Raw genomic sequence first — 25779 nt, 5'->3', positions numbered from 1 at the left:
ATGGCGTGAACCAGGAAGGCGGAGCTTGCAGTGAGCCAAGATCATGCCACTGCACTCCAGCCTGGGTGACAGAGTGAGACTCTGTCTCAAAAAACAAATGAGTGAAGGCCGGGCACAGTGACTCACGCCTGTAATCCTAGCACTTTGGGAGGCCAGGGCAGGCAGATCACTTAAGCTCGAGTTCGAGATCAGCCTGGCCAACATAGAGAAACTCTGTCTCTACTAAAAATATAAAAATGAGCTGGGCATGCTGGTATATGCCTGTAATCCCAGCTACTCAGGTGGCTGAGGCATGAGAGTCGCTTGAACCCAGGAGGCAGAGGCTGCAGTGAGCTGAGATTGCACTACTGCACTCCAGCCTGGACAACAGAGAGAAAAAAAAAATAATGAGCGAAGGTCCTAAACATGTCATTTCTCAAAAGAAGACATACAAATGGCCAACAGGTATATGAAAAAATGCTCAATATCGCTAATCATCAAGGAGTGCAAATTAAAACTACAATGAGATATTGCTTCACACCAGTTAAAATGACTGTTACCCAAAAGATGAAATATAAAAGTGTTGGCAAGGGTGTCAAGAAAAGGAACCCTTGTACACTGTTGGTGGGAATGTAAATTATTACAGTCATTATGGAAAATGGTGTGGAAGTTCCTCAAAAAATTAAAAATAGAACTACTATAAGATCCAGGAATCCCATCACTGGCTGTATATCCAAAGGAAATGAAATCAGTATATCAGAGAGATATCCGCACTGCTATGTTTATTGCAGCACTGTTCACAGTTGCCAAAATATGGAATCAACCTGCCTATCAACAGATGAATGGATAAAGAAAATGTGGTATATATGCACAGTGGAATTACTATTCAGTCTTAAAAAAAAAAAGAAGGAAATCCTGTCATTTGTGACAAAGTCGCTAAACCTGGAGGACGTTATGTTAAGTGAAATAAGTCAGGCACAAAAGGACAAACACCACATGATCTCACCATAAATAAATAAGTATGTGAAGTAAGTAATGCATTTGGTAATTAGCCTGATTTGGCCATACCACAGTGTACTCATGTGGTGCATCATAAATACATACCGTGCTTAATGGTTATTTAAAACGTAATTGATTTTTTTTTTAAGAATGAATGGTAGATCATGCGTGTTTCACCTATCCATTGGTGCGGTGTGTGTCAGGCACTGATGAGTATACAATAGACAACAAGGTAGATGTTGTCCTGCCCCATGGAGACTGGCATGCTATTGGAAAAAACAAATATTTTTTAAGTAAATAAAATAGTCACAAACTGTGAAAAATGCTAACAAGGAGACAAACAAAATTGGCCTGGAGAGCTCTGGCTTGGATGGACGTGTCAGAGATGTCCTGCAGAGAGCCAGGGGAAGGACCTTCCAGGGAGAGGGAACCGCAGGAGCTGAGTCCTCTAGGCAGGAAGGTCACTGCCTGTTGAAGGGTCAGAAGAAAGAGGAGAGTCGCTGTTGCAGAGTGAAGGAGGGAGAGAAGCCGGGAAGGGGGTGGGGCCCAGAGCCTGAAGAGCTCAGCAGGCCCTGCCTGGAGAGCTGGACTTTATCCTCAGTACACTGGAAGGCAGTGGAAGGTTTTAAGCAGGGGTGTAGCATGGTTCTACTGATGTTTTAAGCTCACTCTGACCTTGTGTAAGAGACTGGTTTGGATGGGGAGAATGAAAGCAGGAAGACCAGCTAGGAGGCTGTGGCAGTAACTGGATACCTCAGAGATGGATGCTGTTCTTTGAGACCCAGGTGGGGCAGCAGAGGTGGAGAGAAGTGGATGGATTTGGGATTTCATTAGCAAAACCAACAGCTAATGGAATGGATATGGGCATGGGAAAAGGTTCTGGCCTTAGTACCTGGGTGGACAGTGGTGCTGTTTGCTGAGATGGGATGACTGAGGGACAAGTTTGGAGGAAGGGGATAGGTGCATTAATGAAAAGTTCCATTTGGGACCTGCTAAATTTAAGGGTCTGAGAGCCATCCAGAGCTGAGCGCAAGGAGGCAGCTATATGTGTGGAATCATAGGCATGGTGGAGGGAGAGGGCTGGGTCGCACTGAAGAGGGCAGGATGAGGGGTCAGGTCAAAATCTGGCCCACCACTTACCAGCTCTGTGACTTTGACAGTTTTCTTAAAGTTTCCTCATCTGTGGAGTGGGGCTTCCAGCAGCTCCTACCTACATCAGGATTTGTTGTGATGGTTTGAGTTCGTACACAGAAAGCGCTTACATTTCAATAGTGAGAATTCAGTAAATGTCAGCTTCCTGTAATAATAATTATCATCATCTTAGCTGCGGTAATTTTGTTGCCATTTGTCTCTTTCTAATTAAAATCAAGTACCTTGATAGCTGGTAAACACTTCTCCTGATGTTCTTGGAATTACTTATTTACGAGTCTGTAAGCTCTGAGAACACAGGGTCTGTGTCTCCCACCTTTGTAGCCCCGTAGTGTGGGGTCCAGCACACTGTAGGTGCCCAGTAATGTTTATCCAGTCATATGGAATGAAGAATGTATATTTTTCATGCAAAAATGCATATTTGATTGAATCCATCAAGCATGAAGGATATCAGAAGGAACTTAGACAAAAAAGAAGAAACTCCAGTGGGTGTCTTTCTGTGATAATGATTTACAGCATCTTTGCTCCCAAGAAGGGAGCTCTTGCTTTCAGAAAGGAGCCTCTTCCAGAATTGGATAGTGGTCTGTGAGAAGAAAGGTTTTCTCTATAGTGAGTCAAATCTGATACCTCCCTGGGATTTGCACACACACAACCCCAGTTGAGGGTCCAGAATTTTCAGTACGGCACACCCAGGCCTGTGAGCACCTCTCCTGGAAGGCTCTGTGATGTGTGCTCTGGGACCATGTTCTCTTACGCTGGCCTGCCTCCGTCTGTCGTGTTCATTTTGCCTGAAGCTCCTTCCTTACCCGTTTTTCAGGGATCGTTGGTCCCTTGGATGAAGCCCACAGTCGCAGCAAGGGTCCTCCCTCCTGCCCTGGAGATAGAGGCTGTGTTTACATTCTGGAAGGATCCATGGTTTCTCCTTGTGTTCTTTCTGGGCCCCTAGTCTCTGCCCTCTCCCAGATAAAAGTCAAGACACCCAGTTATATTTCAGTTTCAGATAAACCATGGATAATGTTTTTAGTATAAGTGTGTCCCATGAAATATTTCTCAAGTATTTTTATTTGCTAAATCTGGTAACCCTAGCTGTAAGAGAGCCACGTTCAAGGCCCCCATGAGCTGGGCCAAGAAGTTCTATGGCTCAGCCACGTTCTGTGCCCTAGAAGCTCAGGTCTCAGATGCTGATGCCATAGACTGAAGCCAGGCCCCGGTCCTCCAACCAGTCCTCCGCCACTGCCAGGGTAACCCTCTGTCGTCCCTGGATAGCCTTTCAACAGTGTTTGGGTGTTCTTGACTTTCCCACCTGCCATGAAAAGGCCTTAATCCTGGAGTCCAGATTCTGATCAACTCTGGGCCCCTAAGTACCTTTCATTGTCCCTCCCAGGACTTTCCTACAAATAGGCCCTTGGAGGCCTGGCCTGACGCTTAGGTCCTGAGACAAGTGTGCAGATCAGACCCCCCATCTCAACACCAGGCTTCTGGCTCCGGTCCTTGGAGTCCATCTGCATCCCAGCAGGTCCCCCTGGTGGCCAGAAGCAAACACTTCATGTCTAGCATCTAGAGCCAAAGCATCTGCTACCCCTGGGTTCCCATTCCGGAATAGTTTTCAGACCAAGGCTCCTCCGCAGAGATGAGTGATGTGTCAGGAACCCAGGGACAGGCCAGAGCCACACACATCACACTCTCTTATTGGGGCTCTTGTGGTCATTCACTCCTCAGGTGCTCAGGAGTCTTAGCGCCATAAACCTGGGACAATGGCCCCCTCTCATTCCTCACAAACTTCGCCCTTACTTCCACCACGAAGTGGGTTCATTTGAGGCAGAAACAGAACCAGGAATCTCAAACACCAGGCTCCTCCCCTTAGTTCCCACCCCCTGAGTCAGCAAGCAGGGGGAGTGTGAGGGGGTCTAGGACAGCTCTGACTCCAGCTGACACACCTGCCTCTGGGTAGGGGCGGTGCATATCTGAGAAGCGGGCAGGCACACGTGGAGAAGACAGAGTCCATGCCCTCTGCTCCATCCCAGAAGCCACTATCTCAACTCAGCCCCTCATCACTTCACACTTTGGCAGTGGCTTCTGTCCACTCAGCTGGTTCAGTTGGCTCTAGCACGTCTCCTGGCCTCTAGAGTTGGCTCAGGCCCACCCTCCATCCTCTCCTAGGGTTGGCCATCCAACCATATCACTTCCCTCACGGCTTTTAAGGATAAAGTCTGAAGCCGTAAGGACTATGTCACATGTCTTCTGTGGTCTAGGCCCTGCTTACCTCAGCTTCTGCCTAGAAGTTTATGCCCCGAAACACTGACACCTCCATGGTTACCCTCACACAGCCTGCACATCTCGACACCATACTTTTGCTCATGCTGGCCCTGCTCACAGCTTTTCTGCTCTCTCTTCTCCTATCTCCTGAGTTAAGACACAAGCCAGGTGCAGTTGCTCATGCTTGTAATTCCAGCACTTTGAAAGGCCAAGGCAAGAGAATTGCTTGAGGCCAGGAGTTCGGGAGCAGCCTGGGCATCATAACAAGACCCTGTCTTTACCAAAAAAAAATTTTGATGAGGTGGGTGTGGTGGTGCATCCCCATAGTCTCAGCTACCGGGGTAACTAAGACAGGAAGATCACTTCCTGAGGTCTGAGGCTGCAGTGAGCTGTGATCGCACCACTGCATTCTAGCCTGGGCGACAGAGCAAGACCCTGCCTCAAACATAATAAAATAAAATAAAATAAAATAAAATAAAATTTAAAAAAGATACAGATAGCCCAATGGTTATCTCCCTCAGGAAGCCTTGCTGGATCCCCTAGTCTCTGCCTGGCTGCTTCCTTGCACTCTCACAGCACATGTGTTCTGTAACAGTGTGTGCCTCTTACCCCTCAATTCTTGCATTTGCCACATTGAATTATAACAACCCATTCCTGTGTCCTCTCCTTTTCCAGGCAGTGGGGCCCCAAGGGCAGGGATCGTGACATGTTTACTTTTGTGTTTTCAGCACCTAGAACAGAGCTTAGCACAAACAGGTATTCAATAAATGCTTAGTGATTTAATAATTAATTGATTGATCAGTTCATTGTGATAAGGAAATAACATCCTTTATAAGCAGAATTTGTAGCACCTTCTTGATTCCATTGATTCTCCTCCCCACCCTTCCCTAACCTCTTTCTCGATGCCCAGGGCTGGCTGGATGACAACTTCCCATGCACCTTGCCACTTATATTGCCGTTTGATCTTGCCAGTTCTCTGTCTTGCGACTGTTTTGAATGCACAGAATCCACCCAGTATGTGTTCATTCAGCTCCCATTAACCTCCGTGTCCTTTGCCCTCTCGGGCCCTGGGATGGAGAGGCTCACCAGACAAGGCCCTTGATCTCAGAAGTCCCCAGCCTAGAGCAGGCAGTCAGACAAATAAACAGGCAAATAGTTAGGTCCTGTGATTGCAGGACAGGGGGACAGTAGATGAACAGGCCAGCTCTCCACACAGACCACCTGGGTTCAAATCCTAGCTCCACTGCTTTCACACTGTGTAGCCTTGGGCAGGGCCCTTATCTGTGTCTGTTTCCCCATGGGTAAAAGAGAGGTCACAGGATTTACCTCTTGGGCTATGTGGGGATTCAATGAATTAATTCATGCAAAGAGCTTAGCAAGAGTGCCTAGTCCATAGTAAATATTCAATACGTATTAGTCGTTATGTGACTTAGCTCAGTATGCTGTGGGATGGGAGCACATGAGACTAGACAGATTCACAGCAGTCATAAAGGACAAAGGATCAAGAGACATCCAGAGGCAATCATTTTAATTGGAGTCTAGGAGCAGACAATTTACATGAAACACAAATGCAGTGTTCCAGGGTACTTCCTGCGGAGTTTGCCCCTGTGCCCCTCTGGGAAGCCGCTGTACCTGCATGATGTCTCTTCCCTTCCTTAGGGCCGACGACTGTTTTTGTGCATCTCGGAAGCTGGATGCAGTGGCCATCGAAGCCAAGTTTAAGCAGGACCTGGGTTTCCGGATGCTGAACTGTGGACGAACAGACTTGGTGAAGCAGGCGGTGTCTCTGCTGGGGCCTGATGGAATCAATACCATGAGTGAACAGGTACAGGGGCCGAGGGTCTGAATGCTCCCCACCTCCTCCATGTGCACCAGCCCTGGCAAGACAGAGACAGCTGGTGAATCCCCACCGCAGGCGTTGGGCAGAGGCTCCCCCTGCTGACGGCTTAGATTGCTTGCTTGCTTGTGTTTTTCTTCAGTTTTTAAAATATCTTAGAAAAATACTGTGGTTCATCTTTATAGAAGTAGCACATGATCATTGCAGCTGAAATGGAAAAGGGAGGAAAAATAGGCCCATTCCAGAAAGGAAATAATGCCATCACCATGTAACCATCATTTATATTTAGTATCTGTCCTTCAAGTCCTTCTTCCAGGGTGGTTAAAATTAGTTCTCTGCTTGTTTGTCTGTTCCTGCACAGGACAAGCCCAGACAGATTTCATCAAACTTTTAGAGTATGTTTAAGATGCACAAAAGTCATTCTGGGGACCCTAGGAGGTGCCTCAGAGATAGGCAGCTATTCCCCCAACTCCTGAAACTGAGGTACAGTGAGAAATACGTGGGCCCACCAGTCAGGGAGATACCTTGTGTGGTGAACTGTCATGGACAGAGAAAACAAACAGCAGTTATAAATGCAAGTCTCACATGGAAAGTCACAAGAGACAGATGGGGCCGCTTCTCACATGGCAGCTCATGCAGTGAGTTCCAGAGAGGGAATGACAGGGACTATTTATTTAACTACAGCTATAGTAATTTTATTGAGCAACACCAAGGAGCTCTAATATACACAAACACAAATGCAGACATACATGTATATTTATATTCTTTTTAAAACCCCAGTGATTTATTACATCTTGCCTTTTTCAATACTTTATATTAAAGTTCCTTTGCAATATTGTTGAATATTCTTTTTTTTTTTAAGAGATGAGATCCCACTATGTTGTCCAGGCTGGCCTTGAACTCTTAAGGCTCAAGAGATCTTCCTGCCTCAGCCTCCTGAGGAGCTGGGACTACAGGTGTGCACCACCACATCCGGCCTATTTTTATATTTTTTATAGACACAGGGTCTCGCTACACTGCTCAGGCTAGTCTCAAACTCTTGGCCTCAAGGGATCCTCCCACCTTGGCCTCCCAAAATGCTGGGATTACAGGCATGAGCCACTGGGCCCAGTGTCTTTTTTTTTTTAATCACTTTTAATGGCTACACAAAATGGTCATTATTATTTATTCATTGACCAGGCCTCAATTGTTGGAAATTTAGGTCGTTTCAAATTATTTTTATTAATAATGCTAAGCTAAATATATTTACACGAGTCTTTGTTCAAATCTGTGATTATTTCATTAGGGAAATTTTTAAAATGCAAATAGTGGCTCAAAGGCACCCGCTTTTCTTAAGGTTCTCAATCTTAAATTACTTTCCAGAACTTTTGTTTCCTTTTACACACCCTCTAGCTATGTGTGTGTTCACCATTATTGTTCTGCTTACCTTTTGCCTGTTTTTCATTAGAGCTTTACTGTTTTTCTTCTTTATTCAGGAGTGCTGTTTACGTATTAGGGACATAATCCTTTGTTATAATGTGATAAATATGCCTCAATTCTTTATTTACTTTCTGATTTTGCTTATAGTGTTTTCAATTACACATCCTCAATGCTGTAATGATTTTCATTTGTGATTTCTTCCATTCCTTTTGTGCCTAGAAAGAGATCCACAAACCAGTTAGATATCTTTTATGGTTTTAATTGTTGCTGTATCTCTCTAATCAAACTGGAAATGATTTTGATGTGTGGTGTGAGAAAAGTCTCTAATTTGGATGTTTTCCCAAATAACCGACTTCGGGACACTGTTTACTGAAAATCCATCCTTTCCTTCTGTTGGGTGTGATGCTTTGTTTACAGAAACAAGGGTCATTGGTGAATCTGGTATTCCTGAAGGCCATTCCCCATTCACTTGCCTTTCGCTTGCAAATGACCATGTCAAACCAGATGTCAGTGATGGGCAATGCCACATGCTCAGAGGCACTCAATTTCCCTTGATGCTGACCAGTAGCTTTTATAGAGCAAAGATGACACTTGTTATAGTGTGAAAGAGAAAATGTCAGATAAACAGTGTTTACCAATGAGGTAGCTTAGGGCTGATATTGCAGAATCAATCTAGAAAGTTCCTAAGAGCTTTAAGTGTTTAGCAAACACCCTTAGGTCTGTTGCACCCTGAGACAGGCAAACGAATGAAAATCCTCCAACGCAAGGAAAGATAAATGCTGAAAAGGCCATGGAGGCTACCTTGTCGCCTCTATTTTGGTTTCCACATGTGGAGGGTTGTGACCTTACGAGTCACAGCGCTGCACGTTTATTTTTGTCATGCCACAGCACAAGCATGGTCTCCGAAACACAAGTAAGATTTTTCATTTGTTATCATTGACTGACCACAGCCACCTGTAAACGTTCTCTGTTCTCTGGTTTTTAACTCACCGCAGGGCATGACTCCCCTGATGTATGCCTGCGTCCGAGGGGACGAGGCGATGGTTCAGATGCTGCTGGATGCCGGAGCTGACCTGAATGTGGAGGTGAGAGTGCAGAGGCCTGCAGGCCCCTCGGCCGGCAGTCCCCAGGGGAAGGCGAGCAAGAAAGGGAGGCTATTTCTCCCAAGAGCTGCCGCTGAGGGTGCACAGTGCAACAAATAGATCCTTCCTATGTCCTTTTAGTTGCTGTGGCCCTGGTGAGACCACCATCCTGAGGCCCCAACTCAACCAAACCCCAAGGAGCTGCCTGCATATATGTTATGTTTAAAAACAACCAACATAACTGCAAAGAGCACTGGCTTTTCCTTGATTCGGCAGTCCCGATTTCCAGAGTTCCTGATTCCCATGGTTGATCCATTTCTTCTAGGATGGGGCAGAAAGAGCACTCCTGAGCCATCAGCCTTCTCTTTCCACTGAACACACAGCAGAGGAGGCACTGACTCAATCCCTACACTGAAGTCTCCCTCCTGCAGATCCTCCATGCTCCCCCTCCAAACCCTCTTTGGCTCACCTTGTTGGCTGAGTTGACAGATCTTAAAGCTAATCTCAGAGCTTCCCTGAGACGATGTGGTCTGGTGGAAAGCATGTCCCCCTCAAAAACCCTGCCCTCCCTTCCCCCTTGCAACACTGGCCTTAGAGTCTGACAGATTTGGGTTCAAGTTCGGATGCCACCACTGCCATGGTGACTTGCTTTTGTGCTTGGGCAAGTACCTTAACCTTTTTTTTCCCAATCTGCAGAACGGGAAAATAATCGCACCCATCTCATATAGTTGTCAGAAGGGATATAGAGAGTAAGTTTGGAACTCAGTTAATATCGGTCCCTCCACCCACACCCCAACCTCATCATAGGTGAAATACCAGCTTTTTACCATGTTCTATGCTGCCTGAAGACCTGCTCTCCCTGGTGGCAAGATATTGGCAGTATCAGACAGCAAAGAGATTGATGGGCTGAAATCATAATTCAGCAACCCTGGGAAACCTTTTCGGTTCAAAATTAGATGCCCTTGCAGTCTCAGTACTGTGTGTGTGTGTTTTTGTAAATGTGAGTTTTATATTTATCTGAGAAAAGCAGACAATAGACATAGTTTTGGATCCAGAATCATTTTGGATCCTATAACTTTGGAATCTGTGGGGATTTTCCCTCCTGCTGTGAATCCTTAAGCACCGTGCAGACCCGCGCAAGGGGTCCTCAGCGTTGGGTTCTCGGGCATTCTCAGGTCCTCTCTAGCCCATCCCACGGATCTCAGCTCAGGCCTTCCTCCGGTGGATGCTTAGTGAACCAAACTGCTCTGAGTGAAGCAGGCATTGAGGTTACATGACCCCAGGAGTGTTTGGGAGAAAAGCTCCATGTGGGTGCTGCTCTTGCAAGACCCTAGCCTTCAGCTGCCCTGTCTCTTCTCTCTTGGCCTGCAGTATTTTGAGGCCCCCATCCTGAAAGCCCAGTCTGAGATTGTGAGATTGTTCATTCGTGATGTGTCCTAGAAAAGCTTCATGCCCATATTGCGGTAGTGCCAGAGGGTCCTTGTCAACCAGGAAGCCAGCAGAAGAGTGAAATGAGAACAGGGTAGGGCCAGTTGTGATCAGACGGTGAAGTTCCTCCATCGGACGAGTGATGGACTTCCCTGGCTTGAAAGCTGAAAGCAGACCGTCCCTTGCCTGGGGTTTGCCACCACTGAGAATCTCTCTTAAAAGTGTGGATGGCATGGTAGTGGCATCTCAGGCTCTCTGACATCCTGTAGCTCCCAGAACCACCACGCTCTGTTAGGTAGAAAGAGGAAGGAGACAGGCCAGAAAGCTGGCTCATTGTAACCGCCATTACAGCTTCTCCAAAGCACCTTAGAGGCGATCAGAATCATCCATTATTTCCTTTCAGAGGAGAAGCAAAGGAGTCCTTCTTATGCACAGAGGACGTAAAGTCACTGAGACATTTTCTCACTGCCTTCAAGGGTAAAATCTCCAAAACACGGACTTCCAGTGTCCTGGCTTTGGGGAATTGCTTTGGTCTTTGTTCTTACAAACACAAACAGGACAGATCCACGGCTTTGGTGAGAGGTGTTTGGAGCATCCAGCAGTGGAAAATCCCTGCCCTGTATTGCCAGCTCTGCCCAAGGCATCCTCCAGGATGTCTTTTTGTCCATCTCTAGTCCATATGCCCAGCCACAGATAGGTCAAATTTGCTAGCCTAAGTATTGTGAAGGTCACATTTTGAAAATAACTTCAATTTGTTTATAGGTTGTCAGTACTCCTCATAAATATCCATCCGTCCACCCCGAGACCCGCCATTGGACGGCTCTGACTTTTGCTGTGTTGCATGGACATATTCCTGTAGTTCAGGTATTAACGTATTTCCCTATCCACATCTGACCTTTGATTTTACCTCTTCCATAACACACATCTATACCTCTCCCAGCATGCATATTCTCTGAGACATTCATATTGGTTAACTGCAATTCAATATAGCATATTCATATTATGTGAATAAAAATATTATATGTAGTGATCTATATGGCCAGGCTTTAACCAATATGAAATGATCACGTATCCACACACAGCCTCACACACAGAGTGACAGACCCATGAAGTTCTTCCTGGTTGCTCTGGGGTGGGGCTTCAGCTGTTTTCATGGATTTGTTCATTTTGCTTGTCGCAACATGAACATGGTTGCTATTGATACCTTAGAACCTTCCCTTAGGTGTGACCCCTGGTGTTTGTGTAGAATCCAGTGGTTTCCAGCCAGTGGGAAGAAGCATCCAAGACACCAAGGGAGTGTTTCCAAAAGACACTTGCTTGGATCCCACTTCTTGAGAATCAGATCCAGGAGGTCTAGAGTAGGGCCTTGGCTATGTGTCTTCTGAAATAGCTCCAAGCACAGTGACGTGTCCTCATTGGAGGTCCTTTGGGCATATAAATGTGTATTGCTTGCACTTTTTCTGGCTATTGTAGTTGGTGTTCAGTGAACAGCCAGACAGTACATTCTAAATCATAAGCTTGATCTTTACTTCATCAGAAAAGAGAGATCAGCATCCGAGTTCATGACCACACCTGGTCCCGTAGTGAGTGCTGAGCTTTGGGCACATCAGGAACTCACCTCCTTTTGTGTGGTCCATGCCTCTTGATTCCATGCAGAGCAGGGACAGCTCTGCAATGCTGGAATTTTATGGGAATCCTTTGTTGTTTCCTGGGTCATGAGAATCCTTAGAACAGATCCCAAGTCATGTTTCAGGAGGCTGAGAGTGTGACGTGTCACACTGAGAGCTGGCTTCTGCCTATAGAACAGTATGCCCAGTCCACTCCTGGTAGAGGAAACTAAGAAAGAAGGGGTCGGATGGTGGTCTGGTGGACACAGATGTCATTCCTTAACATGCAAGGACATTCTCGACCTTTAAATCAGGAATGGGAACAGTGAGCAGCCAAGCAAAGTCACACAGAAGTCAGGCCACCTCCCTGCCGCAGGGCCAGCGATCACGGAGTGCCAAGTAGGTGGCTCCCCCATGGCCGTGCCCTCAGGGAGCCCTAAGTAGGCAGTAAAGATAGCAGATTTTTCCCCCATTTTCCATCAGCAGTGCTGACAGCACATTCACTGTGAATGAGATCCAGCAATGAACAGAATCCCTGCCTCTTTAGGGAGCCCAGCTATGTCAGGGAATGCACAGAATGAAGCCATAGGAAGCAAAACTTCTGGAAGCTCACTCTGCCACTTTATTAACTGATCTTGCTGGCCAGAAACCTTAGCATTTGCTAAACTGTCCTCAGGGCCATCCAGGTGGGGCCCTGGGGGCTCCCCAAAGTCCTTCAGAACTCTTGAGAGTCTGTGGTTCTACGAGGCTACCCTAGTGCCCTCTGAGGCTTTGTGTAACCAGCCCAGGATGGGAGTCTTCCAGCATTCCTGTGCCAAGGACCTTTAGCCCAGTGCTTCCAGAAATGTTAATGTATGTACACATCCCCTGGAGATCTTGTTAAAATGCAGACTCTCATTCAGTAGACCTGGGTGGGGCCTGAGAGTCAGCATTTCCCACAAGCTCCCAGGTGGTGCTGATGCTGTTGTGCATGGAACACACTCTGAGTAGTCCGGGGTTCTAGCAGCAATGAGAGGCTCTCAATTCATCCTCTGAGGTACAGTTGCCCTTCAGCCTGTGCACGCGGTCACCGACCCAGAGGGAGGGAAGGAGCGCTGGCATCTCACCGATCCCAGCAGTCTTTCCTGACGCCTGTGCAGTGTATCTCCTCTCACCGTCTCGATGGCCGCTCTTCCTCCGCAGCTCCTTCTGGATGCTGGGGCCAAGGTGGAAGGCTCGGTGGAGCATGGCGAGGAGAACTACTCGGAAACGCCCCTCCAGCTGGCAGCTGCTGTAGGTAAGAGCTGCCAGTTCCCACCCTGGCCCTTGAAGTGCCTGTGACTATATTTTTGCTTTATTCTCTTATAAAACCCCCTTCTCTGGGCTTGCAGGAAATTTTGAGCTGGTTAGTTTGCTGTTGGAGCGTGGTGCCGATCCCCTGATAGGAACCATGTACAGGAATGGAATTTCTACAACCCCCCAGGGTGATATGAACTCTTTCAGCCAGGCTGCAGCCCACGGACACAGGTAGGCTAGGATGGGCCAGAGCCAGAGATCCCGAGTGGTGCTTGTTAAAAATGCAGATTCCCAGGCCTACCCCAGACCCATTGTCTCTCTGGATGTGGGGCCCAGAGGCAGTGTGAGGTGGTCCAGGCCCCGGGCCTGGCCAGAGCGACCCATGCAGCGCACATCCACTCAGAATGCCTTCTTTTACCCGCTCCCAGCCGGCTTTAAACTCACGGAGAGACGTCACTCTTGGTTGGTTTTGCTCAGAGCACGTCATGTCAGCTGCCATGAAGTACAAGAATCCATTTTAAAAATAATAAAACCTTTCATGTTTGGTGACTTCCCTTCTACATTTCCTTCAGAATTTCCCCCCGATCATCAGCTTTCATTACACATAACCCCGAGCAAAGCACATTCACTGTGGAGGGAGGGCAGGCTGACGGTGACAAGTGCAGAGTTCTAGAGCCTTCTAGACTTTTGAGGAAATCACTTAGGTCCAAGTTGCCTCAAGGAAACAAGGCCAGTCGTGCCCCATCATCTCCTCCATCCCCAAAACGTGACACCCACTGTTAGGCCTCTGAAAGTGCCACCCGTTGTTCTTGTCATCCTCCCACCCAAGTTAGTGGCCCCCTGCTTCCCCAGCCTGCCCTTGCCCTGCCCCGGCAAAACCACTTCCATCTCTGAGTGTCATCCTCTCTGGGTTTATGATTGACAGGAATGTGTTCCGCAAACTGCTCGCCCAGCCAGAGAAGGAGAAGAGTGATATCCTGTCCCTGGAGGAGATTCTGGCTGAGGGGACTGACCTGGCAGAGACAGCCCCGCCCCCCCTGTGCGCCAGCCGCAACAGCAAGGCCAAACTGAGGGCCCTGAGGGAGGCCATGTATCACAGCGCTGAGCATGGCTACGTGGATGTCACAATTGATATCAGGAGCATAGGTCAGTCTGGGCACCCTCCACCACGGGCACCATGGTGCCTCCAGCTTTAGGTCCACATGCACATGAGCATGCATACATGCACACACACACACACACATGCAAAACACGCACATGCACACACATACAAGGGGGCCCAGGGAGCCTCCCCTTTACCAGTTGAAACACTTCCAGGCCAAGATGCCCACACCATCCCCATAGATAGCAGCGTCCTGCCTGCCCCAAAGACCCATCCTCAGACCATCTTTCCATGATTCCCAAACACTGGACCCTGGGGCAGGAATTCAAATCACCTGGGGAACTTGTCTGAATACCGATTGCCAGGCCCTACACCCAGAGGCTCTGCTGTCGAGGGTCTGGATGGATAAAGGCTGGAAATCTTTATATTTAACAATCATCCCAGGTGGTTCCCAGTGGTTGAGGAATCACTGCCTTTAGAGCAGCCAACTCCACGAAGCAGCACTGGGCAGTTGTTAAGGTGAGGGCGCCCGTTTCTTACCACAACTCCTCTTGAGCTTCTGAGGGCAAATCCACTCTCAGGAAGGTTGAGCTGGCTCTTCCTTGGGTGAGCTAGCCCAGAGCCATCTCCTCCGTGTGTCTGGGGAACAAGGCTAGCCTAGCCTTCACCAGCCTAGTGGCTTTCACTCTGGCTTGGAAACAGCCGGACCTAGCCATGGGTCCCTAAACACAGGGTGTGGCAGATTAAGGCAGGTTGAAGGCTGAGGAGAAGACTCCTAATGCTGTTCTGGAAATGACCTCTCTCCAGGGAAGGTGGGGAGGGGTTAGTACGTGAAACATTTGTGCTATTGCCCTGGGAGTCCATTTTGCATGATTGTGAAGCTCAAGATTCTGAATGGGCTACTTGTTATAAACAGTAGCGAGATTCCTCCTCAGTCTGTGCCTCTGCATGAGAGGGGAGAGGCAAATTATAGCAATCAGCTGCTGGAGAGCCCCTGTTAAAGGAGGAAGACCTGATGAAGTACCTGCAGATGGAAATGTTGTTTTGCACAGAGGAGCAGCAGGAATATCCTCCCATGTCTTCTTATTCGGGTATAAATATCTGTCTTAGCCAGAGCTGTAAATGGTGAAGTCCACCAATGGGTTTCACCAGCTCTAAGCTCTCATCTGGGCATGGATGTGTTCCAGATCCTTGGGCACATCCACTCTTTAATCCTGGGCAAGACTCATCTCCCCACTGAGCTTCTTTCCCCAGTAAGTAGAGGGGATGGAGCTTATGCGCTCAGGATCCAGAAGTACGGAATATGCATAAGTAGCATGCATAATAATTCCAATAGGCTACACGATGATTATATCTTGTGAAATGCAGCCCCTAATAATATGAGTAGCATGCAGAGATGGACACCCATAGTTGAGGGAATTAAATTATGACCTTTAATTTCAACTTTTGCAGGTCTTTGGAAAAAACCTACACTTGTTCTATTCGTTGAAAGTCAATCCCTTGGTCTCGTCATTTAGTAATGTCCTAGGGAAAAGCCAACTTCCAGATAAAAACTTGCCTACTCCTCTGGTTGTTTTCTGCCTTTCCCCTCTCTCTCCTCCTCCCCTGCCACCTTCCCTGGCTCCTCTCCCTGCTCCAGGCGTCCCATGGACTCTACACACATGGCTGGAGTCTTTGCGGATTGCCTTCCAGCAGCACCGCAGGCCTCTCATCCAGTGCTTGTTAAAGGAGTTTAAGACCATTCAAGAGGAGGAATACACTGAGGAGCTCGTGACCCAAGGCCTGCCCCTGATGTTTGAGATCCTGAAAGCCAGCAAGGTATGTGGGGTTTGAGGCTGTTGTGGTCATCGGCAGAGAACATAGCCGGAGGTTCCCAGATCTGAACGGTATTTTAGCCTGGTGTTCCCCTTTGAGTGGGATCAGTACGGTCATAGCACCCAGTGGCGAATGTACCCCAGCAGACGAAAGCTACCTGTGCACTCATTTGCAGGGCGGCTGTCTTGCTGAGCATCTGCATGAGCTGAGACACTTGGGCACATGGGCACATGGACAGCTTAGATACCTTCTAACTCAAGGAACTTGCAGAAGAGCTAGAAAGATGATACCAACATGTGTGCCCCAACAGCATTATGAGACAGTTGATAAGACAGTATTAAATTTGGGGGTGCAGGCTAGGAGAGGTGTGGGAGTTCAGGAGGGAGTAATGGGAGGGTGGGCCCCCCTGAGGTGCTGAGACTAGACCATGTCAGGATGGACGATAGGAATCGGTAGGATGAGGGAAATGGGTGCAGCTTTCTGGATAAATAGAACACAGACCCTGCTGAGGTTTCTGGAAAACCAGGCCCTGGGAGAAGGCTTTTCAGATCGAGAGGGTCAAATGAACCTAGCTCTGACCTCTTGGGATTTACCCCTGCTGATGCCTATATCCCCAGCAACAGGGAAATGCAGCCTCTTCCTAACAGTAGTCCAGCCTTTCAACTATTACAATATTAATTCTTAAAAATCTCTTTGGGGTTGTTTTGTGATGCTCTCTAGACACTCCAGTCCCCGCAGGACCCCAGCACCAGCCCTCTCACCTCTTTGCCCCAGAACAGCCTTTGTGGAACTCTGGGGTCTACCACGGAGCCTGGGAAGTCTCAGTGGAAATTGGCCTCTGAACCAAAGGGCAGTGTGGGTCCCCCTGCCAAACTGGGCTGCGTGATTGTCCATGGGGCATTAGAGAGTCATGGGGCTGCTTCCTCCACACAGCAGAGACAGCCCTTCAGTAAGGAGGCAGCAACACAGCATCTCTGCTTTCGGAGCTCTGGGCCTCGGGTGGAAAGCAAGTCCCATTAGGTGTTCTCATTAGCACCTGTCCTTAGCCCGGTGTCCCTGGGCCATCTGCAGGCTGGATTTGTGCTTAAGGTCAAGACCCACCAGGACCCCAAATGGGAGCAGGTGCATCAGGCCTAGGATAACAAGCTTCAGCGAGTCCATGAGGAGTAAAACCTGCTGGAAGCATTTCAAAACCAAACTCCCTGCCCGACTTAAAAATAAGTAAATGAATAAAGAGGCTTTCACCTGAAATCACCTAAGAAACTGTCTTAATGAGAAACATTGCTGGGTCTGTTCCCAGGGTCTGGTGTTCAATCATTTTTGAGGTTTTCTTTGTCTGTTTGTTGTTTTTAACTTTTCTTCAGGCTATACTGGGAGTTCCAGAATTTATTGAGACATTCAGTTTATTAAGTAAACCTAAACTGTGCGTTCTAAAACTTTACTTTGAAGTATGACATATGTACAGAAAAGTGCCCAGCTCATAACTACACAGCCAAATGAATTTTCATAAGATAGACAAACTGTTCAATCCGCATCCAGACCAAGAAATGGAACATGACTAGCACCCGAGTGGTCCCCTCTCGCCCTGCTCTGCTGCTATCCCCCAAAGGGCCGCCACTCTCCCGATGTCTAACGCCACACTTTGTTTTGCCTGGAGCCACAGTGCATTTGACTTGGACAGCTCATTAGATAGGAAATAGTTCTCAGAACCTGAACCCATGATTATAAGAATCTACAGGGCAGCGTACAAACTACCCTCCATTCACAGAAGTGGTGGGTGCTCCCATTGTTTAATAGTCAGTCATTTGAAAATCAGGTTGACTGAGTACGGTGGCTCATGCCCATAATCCCAGCACTTTGGGAGGTCGAGGTGGGAGGATTACTTGAGCCCAGGAGTTCGAGATTAGCCTGGACAACATGATGAAACTCCATCTCTACAAAAAATACAAAAATTAACTGGGCATCGTGGTGTCTCAAGAGGAGGGAGGCAGTGAAGGATGTTTTGCTTTTACAGGAGGTTCAATGGCATCCCCTACTGGTAAAATGTGGCTTTACACATCACATGAACTGACCATGGGCCCGGGGGAGGTTAAAGAGGAAATCAGTTTCCCGGAGCCTGCAGGGTGAAGTCACCCATTCCCCAAGCACGGCGGACATTCTTATGGTCAAAAGAAAAACTGGAGAGAGATGATGACAGAGAAATTCCAAGTTGAGAAGACAGTCTCCTGTTGGACTAGGATTCCTGTTCAAATGTTTGTCCAAACAAATATCTTTTTTTTTTTTTTCTTTTTTAAGACAAAGTCTCGCTCTGTCGCCCAGACTGGAGTGCAGCAGTATGATCTTGGTTCACTACAACCTCCGCCTCACAGGTTCAAGTCATTCTCGTGTCTCAGCCTCCCAAGTGGCTGGGATTACAGGCATGCACCACCATTCCTGGCTAATTTTTGTATTTTTAGTAGAAACAGGGTTTCACCATGTTGGCCAGGGTGATCTCGAACTCCTGATCTCAAGCAATCCTCCCATCTCAGCCTCCCCAAGTGCTGGGATTAGAGGTGTGAGCCACTGCTTCTGGCCAAACATCTTGTTTTATCAGAGTAGTGAATAGATTATTGCCAATAAATCCACTTTATGGTCAATTTTTAGAAACAGCTGTCCTGTAAAATGAGGCATATTCCTGCCACCATTCTTGGTTTGTGCTCACTCAAACCATACTTGAAATCTGACCGCACATCTGCTTCTATGTTCTTGCTTCTAAATTTGAACTTCAAATGAATTCAGCATCTCCACACTTCCCCAGGAGCAGAACAATATATTCATTTTTTTAAATACATCTGTTTAAAAAGAGTTCCCAACTTCTTTTTCTTTTTTTTTTTTTTTAAGATGGAGTCTGGCTCTGTTGCCCAGGCTGGAGTGCAGTGGTGCAATCTCAGCTCACTGCAACCTCTGCCTCCTGGGTTCAGGCAATTTTCCTGCCTCAGCCTCCCAAGTATGCTGGAACTACAGGCACGTGCCACCACTCCCAGCTAATTTTTGTATTTTTAGTAGAGACAGGGTTTTACCACATTGGTTGGGATGGCCTCAATCTCTTGACCTCCTGATTTGCCTGCCTTGGCCTCCCAAAGTGTGCTGAGATTTCAGGTGTGAGCCACTGTGCCCGGCCCCTTTTTTTTTTTTTTTTTTTCTTTTTTTGAGACAAAGTCTCACTCTGTTGCCCAGGCTGGAGTGTAGTAGTATGATCTCAGCTCTCTGCAACCTTGCAACCTCTGCCTCTCAGCCTCTGCCTCTCAGGCTCAAGCTATTCTCGTGTCTCAGCCTCCTAAGTAGCTAGGATTACAGGCACCCACCACTATGCCTGGCTACTTTTTGTATTTTTGGTAGAGACAGAGTTTCACCATTTTGACCAGGCTGGTCTCGGACTCCTGACCTCAGGTGATCTACCTGCCTTGGCCTCCCAAAGTGCTGGGATTACAGGCATGAGGCACCATATCTGGCCTCTAGCTTATTTTTCTAACATATAATTCCTCTAGGCATAATCAAGAGATACTCAGGAGTGCCCACTTGGTTCCAGGCACTACCGTGGTGATGGGACAGACATGTTCTTTATCCTCCTGGAGCTTACTGATAGGAAGCAAGAAAATAAATCAACAAAACAGAGTCAGAGCATGATCAGTGTTTACAAAATGAAATTGGACCATTATGGTCTCTGGGGGTGGGGCTGGTGAGGTCTAACTTAGACAAAATGGTCAGGAAGTTTTCCCTGAGAAAGTGGCATTTGAACAACCACCTAAGTGAGGAAAAGCTTCCAACTGTGCAGAGATCTGGGGCAAAAGCATTCCACGTAAGAGAACTGCAGGTGATTAGGCTCCTAGTAGGAACATGTTTGTGTGCTCAAAGGAAAAAGTGTAGGAGATAAAAATCAGATTGCACTGGGCCAGGGAAAGTTTGGGTTTTCTTCTGTGTGCAATGAATGGGACACGACAAGAGAGGTTTTAGATGGGGGCGAAGTGTGATCTGTGGGGGTTTTTTTAAATTTTTTTTTAAGTTTTTAAGATTTTCATTTTGTGATGAAAAACTCAAAACTTAAAATGTTTCTGTTTTTAAACTTTTTATTTTAAGATAATTGTAGATTCATGCAGTTGTAAAAAGTAATACAGAGAGATTCCTGTGTGCCATTTACACAGGGGGATCTCAGTTTCTCCCAACAGCAATATAAAACTATGGTAAAATATCACAACCAACATAGTGACATGATTGTCAACATGCAGAAAATTCCCATCACCACAAGGATTCCTCATGTTGCCCTTTTAGAACCACACCCGCTTCCCTCCTGCCTCCACCCATCAGCCCCTACCTAGCCTCCATTTCTCTAATTTTGTCATTTAAAGAATGTGATTTAAATGGAATCATACAGTATGTAATTTTGGAGATTGGACTTTTGTCACTTATCATAATTCTCTGAAGATCATCCAGGATGTTGCATGTATCCACAGCTTGTTCCTTTTCATTGCTGCGTAGTATTCCATGGAATAGATGTACCCCAGTTTGCTTAAGCACGCAACTGTTGAAGGACATCTGAGTTGTTTCCAGTTTTAGGCTATCACAAGTAAAGCTATTACAAACATTTATGCACAGGTTTTTGTGTGACTATCTTCATTTCTCTGGTATAAATGCCTAGGAGTACAACTGCTTGGTTTTATGGTAGTTGCATGTCTGGTTTTTAAATAAACTGCCAAACTGTTTCCCAAAGTGACTGTACCCTTTTACATTCCCACTGGAAAAGACTGAGTAATTCAGTTTCTCCATATCCTCACTGTTTGATGTTGTCACTATTTTTCATTTTAGCCATTCCGATAGGTATGTAGTGATATCTCATTGTAGTTTTAATTTGCATTTCCCTAAATGTCTAATGATGTTGAATATATTTTCATGTGCTTGTCCACCATTTGTATATTCTCTTCAAGTGAAATGTCTCTTTGTGTCTTAAGCCTGTGTTCTAAATGTTTGCATTTCTACTGTTGAATTTTGATTGTTCTTTATGTATAGTAGATACTGGTCCTTTGTCAGATATGCAGTTTGCAAATATTTTCTCCAACTCTGTAGCTTGTCTTTTCATCCTGCTATCTTGATGCTGGCATTGATTTATGTTTTTATTCATTCACTTGAAAATCTTCTTGGTCCATGGTATTACGAGTGGTCTTTGATTGAAATCTGGATGTTTTCTGAGGCTCTTGATCTTATTTAGACCTTCTGCTTTAGTTGACCTTCTCTGACACTGTTCTGACAGGGGAAGAGTGGCTGTCACCTCATTATTGCCAGGTGGATGTAGAAATCCAGGTTCCCCTACTTGGCCTATGTTGGTACCCAAGTTAGGGGCTAGTTATTCGGGATAGGCGGGAGCAGGTAAGTGTTCTGGCCCCCACGTGGTCTTCTCTGACATGTGGTGAGGGTGGCCTCATGACTACTGGGCAGTGGTAAGAGTCTGACTCTCCAGTGGTGTCCTGTGACACCACCCCAGCAGGGAGTGGGAGAGATGCCTCATTACTGCTGGGTGAGAGGGGAACACAGGCTCCCTGGGTCTCCACTGACACCTGGGTGTCAGGGGGTTGGGCCAAGGCTCTTTACTGGCTGGTGGGGATAAAGGTCCTGGCTCCCTGCTTGACCTTCAATGACACCATCTCGGTGGAGTTTCAGGGGTGCCGTGTTGCAGCCTGGCAAGGGTAGAAGTCTAGGCTTCCCACTTGACTTTTGCTGGCAAGGTGAGTCCATAGGTTTTCTGTGCTGTTTGGCTGGAGTAGAGCAGCTATTATCTAAAAGTTTTCTGCCTTCTAGGCTATCCCTTTAGTGGTCCTTTGGCTACAGAGAACAGGCTTTTGTTGTGGTTTTTTCCCCATCTGTGCCGTCAGTTGCAGCTTCTTCAATGTCAAGTATGGGATGATAAGGCAAAAAGGAAGTCCAGTGAAACCACCACTGTGCTGCTCCTCCAGTCCTAAGCTCCCTAGGTTGTCTGCCATCTTCTCTCTACCTTTTAAAGTCTTCTTATGTTTCTTTTATATATAATGTCCAGGGTTTTTAGTTGCACTTTGCAAAAGGATTAGGGAAAAGTATGTCTATTACATCTTCCTGAAGCAGAAGTAATCATGTGTTTTTAAAAGATCAATCTGGCCGGACGCGGTGGCTCAAGCCTGTAATCCCAGCACTTTGGGAGGCCGAGATGGGCGGATCACGAGGTGGGGAGATCAAGACCATTCTGGCTAACACGGTGAAACCCCGTCTCTACTAAAAAATACAAAAAACTAGCCGGGCGAGGTGACGGGCGTCTGTGGTCCCAGCTACTCGGGAGGCTGAGGCAGGAGAATGGCGTAAACCCGGGAGGCGGAGCTTGCAGTGAGCTGAAATCCGGCCACTGCACTCCAGCCTGGGCGACAGAGCGAGACTCCATCTCAAAAAAAAAAAAAAAAAAAAAAAAATCAGTCTGACCACTGTGTACTATTGTCATCATCTTTTTTTTCTTTTTTTTTTGAGACGGAGTTTCCCTCTGTCGCCCAGGCTGGAGTGCAGTGGCATGATCTAGGCTCACTGCAAGCTCCACCTCCCAGGTTCACACCATTCTCCTGCCTCAGCCTCCTGAGTAGCAGGGACTACAGGTCCCCACCACCATGCCCGGCTGATTTTTTTTGTATTTTTAGTAGAGATGGAGTTTCACTGTGTGAGCCAGGATGGTCTTGATCTCCTGATCTTGTGATCTGCCTGCCTCGGCCTCCCAAAGTGCTGGGTTTTATTGTCATCTTCTTAAACCATCTGGGATCTCAGGCACCCTCAAAGAAGTGAGTCTGTTTGCAAAGCCCCCAGTTGGACAGTGACTGTCCATGTCACCAAAAGCAAAAACATCCATGTAAGCAGAAAAAATAATAGTAAATGGGATCCATAAAGCCTCTAAGGAATGGTCCAATCTCTTTTTGCCTCTACCTCTGTAATAATTAACCATGAACAAAATGACAACTACCAAATAGACATAGGATCAGATCCCAAAAATATCAAACAGCTCAAGAAGTCATCTGATTTGGGACCCAAGACAGGTGGATCACTTGAGTCCAGGAGTTTGAGACAAGCCTGGGCAACATCACAAGACCCCATCTCAAAAAAAAAAAAAAAAAAAAAAAAAAGGCCGGGCACAGTGGCTCACTCCTGTAATCCCAGCACTTTGGGAGGTAGAGGCAGGTGGATCACAAAGTCAGGAGATCAAGACCATCCTGGCTAACACGGTGAAACCCCGTCTCTACTAAAAAATACAAAAAAAAAAAAAAGCCAGGCATGGTGGTGGGCACCTGTAGTCCCCCAGCTACTCGGGAGGCTGAGGCAGGAGAATGGTGTGAACCCGGGAGGTGGAACTTGCAGTGAGCCGAGATCGCGCCACTGCACTCCAGCCTGGGTGACAGAGCGAGACTCCGTCTCAAAAACAAACAAACAAACAAAAATTAATTATAAAAAAGAAAGTCAACTGAGACATTCCCAGTTCTACACAAAACTACAGTCCAACCATCTAAGAGAGGAAAGTCACAGTGTGTATTCAAAACCTTTTAAAATAAGAGTTAGTAAAACAGTTTGCTAAAAATTCTTAATTTGTTGACCCCAGGGACAAGTTTGTGTTTAGCAACTGATTGGGCCTGTCTTTCTCACCTCCTTGTTTCGTTTCTTCACTCCCTCCCCTCTCCTCACTCAGTTCTTCACCATCCCTCTGGCCTCCCTTTTCTCGGTCAGGACCTGTGCTTAGGAAGTGACCGGCCCCAGGCACTCAAGCCTGGACACGGATCTAATGGAAATGATCACTGTGTACCAGGTGCCATTCTAGGCACTTTCTACTCATCATCTCCTGGGAAGCAGGCAGTTGTATTTTTATTCCTATGTTAGTGATGATGGCCCTGAGGCCCAAGAGTGGGTCACCCTGCAGAGCCAGGATCCTGACCCAGATACAAAACCCATGCTTTTAACTGTGAGGTCACCCTTCACTCGGCTCCCTTTCAGGATTTTCCCTGCAGTGCACATCTCACTGTGGAATGACAGCGTCATCCCCTTTAAGGGCAGAAGCAGACATGGCCTGCAGCCATGGTGACTTCTTTCAGTGGGAAGACGGTCCCAAGTCAGGTACCGTCATGGGCCTCTAGCATCTGCATTGGGAGGAACCTTGGAAATCATCTAGCCCAGTGATTCTCCTAGTCCAGTCATCTGAATCCTGCTGTCAGAATGTTTTCCAGACCTGGAAAAAGTACTACTTAAAGAAAGCATGAAGTAGGTAAAACTACCATCGATGCTGTTTATTATTTACTTGATCTTTTTCTTAAATGTGTTTGAAACATATTACTACCATAAGTCGATACTCTACATCACTTGCCATGAGTGGAAAGGACATATCAAAGTAGATGTGTGACTGCACAATAGCAGTAAGATGAGTGCTGCACTCAGGGCCCGAGGATCTTGCTGGGATCCTTCTGGGGCTCGTAGCCCACCCTCCACCTGTCTCCACCTTTCCAGGTGTGCTCACCCCTCACAATGCAGCCTAGCCTGCTCCACAAGGGAGCCATCTGTAGAGGTAGGTCTTTTTTTGGGGGGAGGGCGACGGGCGGGGAGAGACGGAGTTTTGCTCGTCACTCAGGCTGGAGTGCAGTGGGGCAATCTCGACTCGCTGCAACCTCTGCCTTCCAGGTTCAAGAGATTCTCATGTCTCAGCCTCCCAAGTAGCTGAGATTAACAGGCGCCTGCCACCATGCCTGGATAATTTTTTGTATTTTTAGTAGAGACAGGGTCTCACCATGTTGGTCAGGCTGGTCTTGAACTCCTGACCTCAGGTGATCCCCCTGCCTCAGCCTCCTCAAGTGCTGAGATTATAGGCGCAAGCCACCGCGCCCAGCCAAAGTGAGTTCCTTGATGTGGATTGAGACAGAGAGCTTGCTGTCAGTGTCCCCAAAAGTAACAGTAATTCTACTTTCTCTTGATTCTGAGAACAGCTTTTTTCACAATTGAGCATTTCTCCATTTGAAACAGGTCTTAAGATGGATGTGTACATTTAATAAGGAGGGCTTTTTTTTTCCTTTTCTTAAAATCTGCCATGAATTTTATGACATCTTAAAAAAAGGAATGAGGTTCAACTATGGTACATTGCTGTTTAGGGATTAAAAATGATCAAATAGCGGCACTTTATTTTAGTTCAACCTAACAGCGTATGGTGATATGTTGTCTTTTAGCCCTCATAGCAACCTCATCAAGCAAGTATTTTTAATCCTCTTTGGAAAAGAACACCAAGGCCCAGAGAAGCTGAGTAACTTTCCCAAGGCCACAGAGCTAGTGAGTGAAGGGTCAGGACTGGGACCCACGCCACCTCATCCCATTGTTTATATTTTTACCAACACATAGAACTCCAGCCTGAGCCACCTATAAAGGACCTTTGGGGTTAATCTTAGTGCTCCTTTCAGAAGATAAGAAAGTATTTCCACATCTTTTTAGGAGAAGAGTGGAGTCAAAGGAGAAGAGGAAAGATGTCACCCCCAAAATCCACAGGACTCCATCTCAGGAGAGTTTCCTGGCAACCATGCTATAAAGAATTTTGCAAGGTCAGGCATGGTGGCTCACGTCTGTAATCCCAGCACTTCGAGAGGCTGAGGCAGGAGGATCTCTTGAGCCCAGGAGTTCAAGACCAGCCTGGGCAACATACTGAGACCTCGTCTACACACACACTAACACACACACAATTAGCTGGGCATAGTGGCGCACACCTGTAGTCTCAGCTACCTGGGAGGCTGAGGTGGGACAATCACTTGAGCCCAGGAGGTCAAGGTT

The 25779-nt window shown here is 47.0% G+C and overlaps 1 protein-coding gene across 2 annotated transcripts in view; it reads left to right on the top strand.

Moving 5' to 3' along the window:
* The window catches only part of BTBD11 (BTB domain containing 11), a 366318-nt gene that overhangs the window by 310733 nt on the left and 29806 nt on the right, over nucleotides 1-25779 (top strand). For both annotated transcript variants that reach the window (XM_030939355.1, XM_010375422.2), the window contains 7 exons: nucleotides 6043-6208; nucleotides 8635-8724; nucleotides 10912-11013; nucleotides 12939-13032; nucleotides 13127-13262; nucleotides 13957-14177; nucleotides 15773-15951. In XM_030939355.1, the coding sequence (XP_030795215.1) occupies nucleotides 6043-6208; nucleotides 8635-8724; nucleotides 10912-11013; nucleotides 12939-13032; nucleotides 13127-13262; nucleotides 13957-14177; nucleotides 15773-15951 (988 nt within the window). The remainder of the gene's footprint in view (nucleotides 1-6042; nucleotides 6209-8634; nucleotides 8725-10911; nucleotides 11014-12938; nucleotides 13033-13126; nucleotides 13263-13956; nucleotides 14178-15772; nucleotides 15952-25779) is intronic.

This window comes from Rhinopithecus roxellana, chromosome 10, assembly GCF_007565055.1.
Source record: "Rhinopithecus roxellana isolate Shanxi Qingling chromosome 10, ASM756505v1, whole genome shotgun sequence".
NCBI lineage: Eukaryota > Metazoa > Chordata > Mammalia > Primates > Cercopithecidae > Rhinopithecus > Rhinopithecus roxellana.
The sequence above is the reverse complement of the archived record's forward strand: the minus strand, read 5'-3'. Positions and strand labels throughout refer to the sequence as shown.